The sequence below is a fragment of the Papilio xuthus genome, unplaced genomic scaffold (genome assembly GCF_000836235.2).
Source record: "Papilio xuthus unplaced genomic scaffold, Pxut_1.1 DF826945.1, whole genome shotgun sequence".
In the NCBI taxonomy this organism is placed as follows: domain Eukaryota; kingdom Metazoa; phylum Arthropoda; class Insecta; order Lepidoptera; family Papilionidae; genus Papilio; species Papilio xuthus.
In genome coordinates, this window is record NW_013531704.1 from 7,300,936 (window position 1) to 7,311,909 (window position 10,974).

Genomic DNA, 10,974 nt, shown 5'->3' on the forward strand with positions numbered 1-10,974 from the left:
TTCATTTTTATGGAAATGCCGCAAAAAAAGAAAAGGAAGAAAATAAATGGCAAAATTTTCACATCTTACAGAATTTTAAAAATCCCCAAGGAAATAATAAATTGAACTTACTTCTTCTAAATTTCAAGATCTTTATAATGTTTAGAAAAATTGTGTAACACAAATTGTTTTAAATGAATATTGTTATGGACACCACCTGCCGGGGTATACCGAATGATTATTTCCAATGTCTTTCAAAGAACTATTACATTTTTGTATCAACAGCTTTAAAAAGTTTTTAGATATTTTTTAGAAGACACAAATACACTTCATGGATTTAAATGTTAGCTAATCAGTGTGCTTTCGAAATAAAATTACCCCGAAAATCCACCATCTCCTTCCTCCATATTTATACCGAATGTGTAATACTAGTTAAACCCAAACATTGGTAACGGTGACCACTTAACTTCTGGCTTCACTCTTTCCTTTGCCCTTCTCTGTCAAATATATTGGTGAGCATGGGGTATGTCCCGGCGACGTGCCAATGGTGTGTGTATGGGGCTAGCGCCGCGCGGCAGCCGGCAGCGGTACGCCGCGGTGCCACGGGAGGAGCCGAGCGGCGGCGAGCCGGCGATAGCTACGCGGCGTTAGCGGCACGACGCGGCGTTAGCGAGGCGGTGTTAGTGACGCGGCGGTAGTGACGCGGCGTTTGTCCACAGCGGCGGTGGCGCGCTGCGAGCCGGCGGCGCACCGCACGCTGCTCACGCGGCTGGGTATTCGCAAGCCGTCGGTGTCGGGGCTCGCGCCGCACCCGCGGGCCGCGCGCACCTTTAGTTTGGACGATCTGTTAAAGCCGCCGCACGGACGTAAGGAGTGGAGCGCCGGAAGCCAATCCCCCGCCTCCCGCCGCCGTGCCCTTCGCACCGACATTCAATACATTCACCTTCCATTACAATCACATTTTTGTACTCTATTTTTTATTTTTCTAATATTGGTATTAACTTCTGTACTATCAATATTGCCATTATCTATCTATTATCTATTGCATTGAAACATCCTAGTAGAAATATTTATATCATGATTGTAGTAAAAAATAACAGTAGTATTAGACTCGATTATCACCGTTCCACCTCGCCAACATTGCATTAAAGTGCGGAGCGCGCGGCGAGCGGGCCTGCACCTGAATGTAACCTCGCTATTTGAATGATTCGATGTGGAATGCCGACCATAACTGTTGCGATCTCCTTGCCGGCCCATGAGGCTCTCGATGTGTGCACATTTGACTCTGCACTAACACTCAAGCATTTCTTACGTAGTCGCTCCTTCCTTCGTTAGCACCTTTGTAGATCGTCCAAATGTTACTTCCAGATGTTACATTGTCAATTGTTTAAGTCTTTTTTTCAGCTTTTATAATTAAAATGGGTTCTCCTTTTCAGATTTTACAGTATTTTACTTTCCTTCTTCTCTTTATAAACTTGGCAATATGACTTCTGGATCTATAGATTGTGTTGCTTTAGCATGCTTTTGGACTTTGTTCTGCTTTTACTGAAATTACTTATACACGAAACTGATTACAAATAATGACTCCAGTTTATTATCTTTTAATTTGTAAACGCACAGCATTGTCCTTTACTGGTGTGTAGCCATTGGAATCAAATGCTTACTTGATTTCAAATATAGTATTAGCGCATTCATTATTGTAGATTATCATTAAGAAAACAATAACACCTTATAATTATGTATTTAATATAAACGTAAACTTACAAAATACACTTTACAAATGACACAATTCTGATTGGCAAATGAGTTAAATTTGAAATAATATTTTAACTAAAGGCACTAATCCTAAAGAATTGGCTTCCATTAGATGCACCAACCCCTTCAGCAAGAGATCAGATAAGAAGCATGATACTGGTCTCTTCACCTTTTAAATTGTCTAATGATCCTTTAACGATTCTTGATATTGAGTAGTATTGTCATGAACATTCGGTGTTGTATCAAATGCTTCTCGTAGTTAGTTCCTTTTTTAGAAATATAATTTGTACAGTAAATTATATATAAACAGGTTCACCATCGCCCCGCAAGAAACGCAACAACTCGACTCCTACAAAGAAAAACGCAGCAGAGAAAAAACAAATACTTCAACAGTTGATTAGTCCAGCCTCAGCTAATGACCATTCAAAAAAGATAACAATGGGAGAGCTAATACAAATGTCAGAGAAGCGTACATTAAGCACAGTTGAAAGTGCACCAGCTTTTGTTGAATATGGTGTAGATAATAAAGACACATCATTTGCCAGTGAAGGCTCTACTCCATCGACTTCGCCATCGATGAGGCATATATCAGACCCGAAACTGGAGAAGAAAGTCACTTTTGCTAGGTTATTGAATAAAGTATCAGCTGAAATGAGCTCCAGTTCTGATGTAGACATGGTAAACACTATAGCTATTCCAATGGCTGTTATAGCTGATAGAACAGTTAAGGCTAAAGCGTCAAGCACTCCCCCATCCCCAGGTGTAGAAGTTAGATCTCCACATAGCACCTCAAGCAATCAAGGCAGCGACTCTATGTCAAGCCTCGACTTGACTTTAGCTCATGCTGCCTTAAAGAAGTATTCGAGGTAAGATTAGTAACACAATAAAAGAATTTTACTTTAGTAAAAAAGAAAGTTCCCATACATTTGAAATAAGGACATTAGCGTAATAACGTATATTGTAACAGATTATTAGTATTAAATAACTATTTATTTATCAGAACTCCAAAAATTTCAAGTGCGGACTCAATACTAGCAATGTTCCGAAACTTCTCGTCATCAACCGCCGCTGTGTCCAGAGCGTCTTCCGGCGGTATATCGGCGTCCAGCACCCCGACTGCCTCGTCTCCACAGGACGACACCGTCGACGACGACATATCTCTCGCCTCATCACACATACCCTCACTAGCGCCCGATTCACCGGTCGCTAGACCTCACAACACCATTGAGATTCAGGTAAACAAACGAAAAAGTATTCCTAATTATAAAAAAAAATACATTATATTAATTCTTAATGTTAACCGTTTCAGGTTCTTGATCCGCTGAGCGCTCACAAATCAACTAATTCAGGAAGCAATCTACTTCACCCTCCCTCAATCCTTCTTGAAGTTCCGAGTACTATAAACAAATGCCTATCACCAATACGAGAACTCCCCACTCCTTTACCAACTCCTCTGCCAACTCCCTTAGCAACACCTTTACCTTCGCCGAGAATGCCCAGATCCAAAATGGAATCAGATATCAAGAGTGAATCAACAACTTGTCTTTCCCCTAGCGAAGACGAATTAGATGAAATCAAACCGGAAAAACCTGAACGACCCAGTACAGGCTTAAGATTAAAGGTATTAAACGATCAAGTGAAAATTAAATACCAAGAAACTGAAAAAACTTCCACTACCATCAATTTTTTTGTCTTTCAGTTACGACAGCCAGCGATTAGTATAGACACGCCGACGCCGTCCACTCACGTGACTGATTCGCCTACTCCCAGTTTCACGCACAGCCAAGATTCGGAACGCGAGATGTCTTCTCCGTCACCTGCGCCACCAACATTAAGAGTTCCAGTCCTCATGATTGAGCGACCGTCACCAGGCTCGCCACCACCGAGACGAACACCTCCACATTTAGAATTCCAGCCACCACCGTTGATAACAGTCACCTATAACGCTAGCGAAGAATCAGACGAACCACTTTCTCCGAGACCACCGCCTCCATCAGCAAACATGTGCTATTTAAGTCCATTTTCAATGTCCGCTCGCGGTGAGAGAGCGCCTTCAGAATCAAATCTATCATCATCTGGGTACAGTTCCATGGCAAGCCCGGGTCCATCCCGGTGCGGTTCGAGCAATCCGCTTTGTCCTTCAGAAATGGAAGATCCAGGTTCAGGAGGTGGACCATCGTGTTTTCAGCCAAGACGACGACCTTTGATGAAAACCAATTCGAGTCCTGCCGGTTCGAGTAACGATAATAATGAACGGCGACGCGGCAGATCCGATTCGGAAACTTTGTCCGATGATCCTCTGCTAGAGTCTAACGACGAAGGGATCGGCACCGATGAAAGAGTCGATGACGTACCCTCAAGTGCTAAAGAAATGGAGAATTTGGTCCTTTTGAAGGAGACTTTAGAGATACCTCAAATTTGTTCCCCGAGTGGTGTAACGAAATGTTCTATAGTGAAATGTATAAGTGTTGAGAGAGGATTAGATGAAAGAACTAGCTTGAAGCCACCGATGTTGCTGTCTGACGGCAGCCGACCGCTCAGCCCCGTTAGCTCTCGTAGTGAAAGTCCACTAAGTGATAAAACGGGCATGGGAAGATTTTCTCCGCAGTTTTATGGACGTCAGCTACCATTTACAGATTCAGACGGCCTGTACGACTTTCCTAGTTCTGAGTGTGTAAAGGGAGGTATTTGTAAAGCAGGAAACAATGCACACAGAAAGGCTGGCAGAAGAAGAGATCGACGGACAACGAGAACTGTTTCACATGATGTGTCAGTCGCAACTAAAACAACACTTCCTCATATGCCGCATTCTATGCACAATTTGCTTGAGGTATGTTAACCATGTCATCTGTTAACAAGCAGTAACGAACTGTAGTTTTATATGCAATAGTTTTGATATCTTAGCGAAGCCAAAGTGCGTCATTTGAATGGCGATATGTCAATACGAGCTTTTTGTTGAAATTTGATCAGGTGCCATGTTGCAACCGCGGCCGAAAGGTAGGTAGACGTCGTTCTCGGTCGCAGGCGCCGGCGCTCGCCTCCTCCTCATCATCAGAAGACACCGTGAGCAATGCTTCAGTGGCATCTGTAGCATCAGCACGGGAATTGCGACTACCGCCAGATTTAGAAATGCAGGTCAGCAGGAAGCTTTGCTAATTTCAAATATATGATTATTTTCACTTTATCCAAGGTTATTTATATTTTTCTTCTCTTCTTTCTATTGTATATTGACGACATATTATTACTTTTTATCGTGTTTAATATAACTTTCCAGTATAATAGGACGTTTGCACTCTTACACTGTTTTTAAGATTTTTTTCTTAAATCGTGATAGTGACGCAATGATAACTCCATCTAATGTTAATAGCATTCACATGTTAAATATTAAATTTTTACTTATAAGCGCTATTTTTAAAAGAAATAAACACAAAATAGTGAATGGCACAATACACAACACTAAAACAAAAAAAATTAAATACAGCACTAAAACTAAATCTTCTACGAATCTCATTCTACGAGACTGTGTGTCTGACATACAAATATATTAATTTGCGTCTGTAATGATGAGAATTTTTTAAAAATTAATGAGATTTGTGGATGGTTCAAGAAAGTAATACACTACACTGCATCTTGTGTAAATATTTTTGCTTCTATTATTTTTTGTTGTTCGTTCAATATGTTCACAGCCGTGTGAGGTCCGCCAAAGAAAACCGCTTCGGAGACAAAAGTGCCGTAGTTCTGAGGTGAATGTACTAACGCGACATCTGACAATTTCTGCATCTTCTAGATTTTACCTTCTAGAATATTCGGCTTGTGAATTAACGAGTTGTTTTAGATTCAGCAGAATTGGGAGCTTCATTTGAATACTAAAAATGCTAATTGGTAGTAACGTACATTTTATGACAGTATATTTGTTGGTCCTTCATTCATCAAAATGTTACTGCGTACTTGAACTATTTCTATGTAGTTTTTTCTAGCATAATGATGTCGTTTCTTCTATAATTGTGAATGTGTCATATTTCTCATTTAGTCATTTTAATTTTAGATATAATATAATGTAGGTACAAATTTTTTATGTATAGTTTGTTATATATGAACGTAGTTACTGAACGCATGTTTGATCTCATGGATGTCATCGCAAATTTTCAATCAATTTTTATTATTTTAAATGTTGTTGTTTTAGGATACTTCGTCAAAAATATCATCAAGCTTGGACCTGACTGAGGACTCGCGTAAGCCGGTCAAAGTCAACAAGCTGAGGACCATAAGCAATCAGATAAGGTTTGTCCAAAAACTTCGATACAGATTCAAAAGATGAATTGCAGATTAATGTTTTAAATTAAATTATCTAAATAAGAGGACTAAGAACTGCGTAATGTTTATTCCAGATTTCTCCGTCGACTGGAACGTAGCCTAAAAATGAAGGAAAGTTATCCCGCGCTGTCAGATGACGAAGGTGACGAATCGTCGAGCGTCACATCACCTTTGCTGCAAGGACGGAAAGATATGAATCCGATGGGAGGCCACGCGATATCGGCGCCTCTGCTGTGTGCCGCGAGACCCAAAATGATGAGGCAAAGGCGTTACGACAAGTCGTTGTTAAGTGAGGAAAATAGGACGTTAAATGCCGCGGGGAACGACAATTCCGATTAAGTTTTATGGTGACTTGTGATCTTGTTAAATTTCTACGATTTTATACAAATTTTTGTGTTGTCTACTAATTGCTGTACCTGTCTGTATCGTCGTATTCAAGTTCAAAAATAACAAAATCTATTCACCGATTTGAGGTTAACTATTAGGCAGCATTTATAGCCTGCATTTTGACAGCTGTCATATTGACATTTATGTATACAAGATTCTAATGTAATTGTGATATATAGACCGATAGGGCTATCTCAACCGGTGGTCTTAAGTCAAACTAAATTATAAGAGCTCACTAGCGCCCCCCTGTCAACGTCAAAAACTAAATCGAACTATTGGTTTCTGGCATCAAAATGTCTGTATAAAGCAGTTATCTTTGTCATTGTCTATGACAAAACAAAGTTAACAATGTATTTTAAACGGGGATTATGATCTCCGGAACCCATGGTAAGTAGGTTTGATACATATTCTGTACCTGTATGAACCAACCGCGATAGTAGCGCCCCTCACCGGTTCAGATATCCTTGTTTGACTATACTTAATAAGTAATTCAATGTAGTGCTATATGTATACAGTAGAATGTTACTTCATTTTTTTTGTTTTTCTTTAGTTCTACTTTGAATGATTAGAACGCACCTATTAGAAAAGGCTTGATGATGTAAGTAATTATCTTATAGCAATAACAAAATTTTCTAGAAATTAATCATGTTCTTAGATAGAGCAGTTGTAGATGGTTGTCCTGCACTACTCAAACTTATTTTTTTTCATTGTTGAAGTAGCCCTAGTCCCCCTTACTTAGGTTAGGCTCCGAGCCCCTCTATGGGGACACATAGTGAGCTGGTGATGATGAACTAGTGCTGTATATAATAAGTTTGTATTTGAATTACTTTATCCAGATATTCCTTAAACATTTAAAATACCATAAAGTCCTTCTCCAAGATTTATTCTTTTTTGCGTAGATAAGTACCCAGTTCAAAATAATTCTCAGATGTTTTTCGCATGCTAACACAAATTGAATTTTGGTGTTCACCCTACTTTTGCTATTGTTATAAAAACTTTGTGAGTGTTTTGTAAATATATATTAAACGTATTGCTCAAATACATATTTTGTGAATTTTATCTTTTGTGCACTTTTTGCTATCTTGTAAATACATAAACACGTTGTTTGATAATGTAAATACCGGGAAAAGAGAGAAAACTTTCTTTTTTTTTGTTCTTAACTATATTAAATTATCAGTTTTTTAGTACGTAAGTTTAAATATATAAATGAAAGGCCCAAAAAAATGAGTATACCATATGCACAATTACCACGTATTTATATATAATATATGGTTATATGAGCACGTTATATTTTAAGAATGTAGTTTAGAATGTAATAATTCAAACTACATGTTTACTGCGCACCAATAGAATAGGGGTTTGCAACGATACGTACACTCATATATCTTAATTGTTCTAAATATATAATCAAATCATTATTTTAACATGCAAATGTTACATTAAAAGTTTTTGTTTAAAATTTTATTACTGGTTTAAAAAGTTTTACAAACTTTATGGTTATACAGATAAAAAAAAATTGACAAGAAATTGTGAAACGATTCTTGTCAGTAATATTTTTGCCGCCAATAAATTAATTTCTATTAGTTAAATAATAACGACTTTCTCTTACATTGTCAATTAATTTCTACAAACTTAAGAGGAAATATTTCAAGCTTACAACATTCATTTTTTTTTCATTTTAAATTAATCTTTTACTACGAATATTTCATAAATGTTAGTTACAGTCAGCAATAAAGCAAATGTGATTCGACTGTGCAAAGACTGACGTCTGATTGTGTAAGAACCAAGCGTAGTAACTTCCGTGTTATATTCTATGTGTACGTTAACTTGTGTGTAACTGTATCTGATAAAATAAATCATATTGAATATGAACTGCCTTTAATCCTCATCGTTTACCGAAATGCCCGAATTTTCTCAAGTGGAATAAATGTTGCCATTTAGAAAAAATAGATTCTCGAGAAAAAAACAATCGCTTTCTCATCGCAAATCTTTCTTGTAGCAAACATCATGTCTCACTAGATTCTTTAGCGTTCATTGCTTTATTCATCAATGTAAAATAAAATACTATCTTATAGTTAATTATGGTAATAAAGGCCTGTTCATTGAGACTGATTTTCTAAACTTAACTCTTAAATAGCTTGGTTTTCTCTTGAATGTGAGCGAGAATGGAATTATTCTGTTGTATTCTGTCTGTGTGTTACATATTATTTATACGTACACCATTTTAATGTCTAACATTTCTTCAGTCGTAAGGAAATGCGTACAACTGATATGTGAATATTTGAACTTCCTTAAAATCATTTCGATATCAAATTTGTGTTTAAAAATTGAAAATATTACCAATTATTGAATTAATTGATTTGTTAAGATTGTTAAGTATTTAGGATTATGAACGCACCTAATTATTATAAGCAATATATATACATTATTAAAATTAAATATTAGTAATAAATAAGTATTACATTGCCTAGTAACTACATTCAAAGTAGTCATGTTACAAAAAAAAAGGAATGAGAAAAGTTTTTATGAATTAATAAAAACGATTTTTCAAATTATTTACTTATTTATAAATATTAAAATGTATGAAAGCAATAATCATCCAAATTTTCATTAAAAAAAAGTTTTCAAATTTTCGACAAAACTTCACGCCGTATTAAAACTGTTGAAATGAAAAGTAACATAGTCTTTAGTTTTCACAATTTTCAACAACGTAAAAAGAGAGTTTAATATGATAAATATCTTAGTCCAAAAATGTCTTTTTCTCGCTACATAAATTAAAAAAAAATCACAGACATGAAAGGAATAATATGAACGGATAGTACTAAAGGTTTGTTCACACGGATGTTGCTAATATAATGCAAATGTAGCAATAATTCTGCATTTAAAAATGCAGGGTTTATCCATCCACATAGAAATTATTCAATCAGAAATAAAAGATTCTCGTTTTAAAACCTAAGTAAAGATGTTGTAAAGGCCATTTCAATCTCTATGCGCCCCGTGTTATATTTTTCTGTTATTTACTAATTATTTCGTTTTTATTCATTTGTTTATTTATGTATTCATGTAATAAAAACAGTGTTCAAGACATTAGAAGTAAAATTGGACAAATATAAACGTTATTTTAAAATGTTAAAAAATTACGAATCTTTTTTGAATGAAAACTTATTGTTCAACGTTTTCAATGTATTTTTTATCTGTGATCTGTATATTAATATTTTCTCATACATATTGTATATTTGTCACTTTCCGATAATTAACCGAATATTGATAAGTTTTACACTATTTTAAGTTAACATTAATAATTTATCATAAACATCAAATTCACTGACAATGTAATAATTAAATAATAAATTTGCTTGTTAAAACGAGTTTTATTCGACTTCCAACAATACTCACAGTGAATACTAAGCATTTCTTTAGGAGTCTTTCCGATGTTCTTACGGTGAAGGAAAACATCGTGATGCTGCACATATCTGAGAAGAAATTCAAAGATATGTGTGAAGTCAACCCGCACTTGGTCAGCGTGGTTGACTAAGGCTTAGTCACCCCTAACTTAGGGTAGGCTCCGAGCCCATCAGTGGGGACGTATAGTGAGCTGATGATGTAATGATTTAGTACGATATACTTTAAGGGTCTCTTAATGTCCACATAACATCTGTGTAACAGTTTAACCTCTATATTTTACTCACTGCAGTATTTTCTAGTCTAGTCTGTAGACCAGTGGTTCTCAAACTTATTTTGTCTACTGCCCACTTTGAGAATAAATATTTTTTAGCGCCCCCCATATTTTCACATATTTAAAAAGCACTATAACTTCAAATTAAATTAATTAATTATTGTGACCTATATATGTTTATTAACGGAGAATTCTAAACGAAACATTTACTATAACCCGCAACTTGAGACCTGCAGCGCCCACAAGCGGGCGTTGATCGCCCACTTTGGGAAAGACTGGTGTAGACTATGCCTAAACAAAAAGTGACATAAGGAAAAGGAAATAAAAGTTTAGCTATTTAATATTTTTATTACAGATAAAATAATAAATAATCCAAAGCTTAAGAGTCTTAAAATCACAGTGCATTTGATTCGCTGGATATTTACATTATCCATGTTATATTTACAATATCTTTCGTAAAACGAAATTAAAAATAACAATATGGTCTATGGTTTGATTAATTAAAATTATTGTTGAAGAAATTAAAAAATGTTTTTTCTAGCCCATATTTAAGATTTAATCAAACTGTAGACCAATAGTATCGAAACAAAATTTTAAATATACATTATGCAATCAAAAATAAATTAAGTACTAATATTATTATGAAGTTAATGTAATACAGTTGAACCTGGATGAGCGAGAACTTTTAAACAAGATTCTTTGTCTATTCTCAAGAAACTAACATAATAAGCGAGAAACTTAGTTAAGTGAAAAAAATATCGCATTTATTTGACTCTCGTTTATCCAGTTTCGACTATATTACGTAATACCAAAAAATATTTTAAATTAAATTAATAAACACAAAATCATTTGAAGAAATTCAA

The 10,974-nt window shown here is 35.8% G+C and overlaps 1 protein-coding gene across 2 annotated transcripts; it reads left to right on the top strand.

Moving 5' to 3' along the window:
• The first annotated feature begins 1,898 nt into the window (after positions 1 to 1,898).
• Positions 1,899 to 7,401, top strand: LOC106121097 (uncharacterized). Of its 2 annotated transcripts, XM_013316597.1 has the most exons (8): positions 1,899 to 2,600; positions 2,735 to 2,969; positions 3,044 to 3,355; positions 3,434 to 4,564; positions 4,705 to 4,869; positions 5,421 to 5,477; positions 5,918 to 6,015; positions 6,123 to 7,401. In XM_013316597.1, exons 1-8 carry the CDS (start codon positions 2,173 to 2,175, stop codon positions 6,385 to 6,387), a joined length of 2,691 nt encoding a protein of 896 aa, XP_013172051.1. In that variant the 5' UTR covers positions 1,899 to 2,172; the 3' UTR covers positions 6,388 to 7,401. The 2 variants fall into 2 exon arrangements, with proteins under 2 accessions (XP_013172051.1, XP_013172052.1); XM_013316598.1 differs by lacking the exon at positions 5,421 to 5,477.
• The last annotated feature ends 3,573 nt before the right edge of the window (positions 7,402 to 10,974 follow it).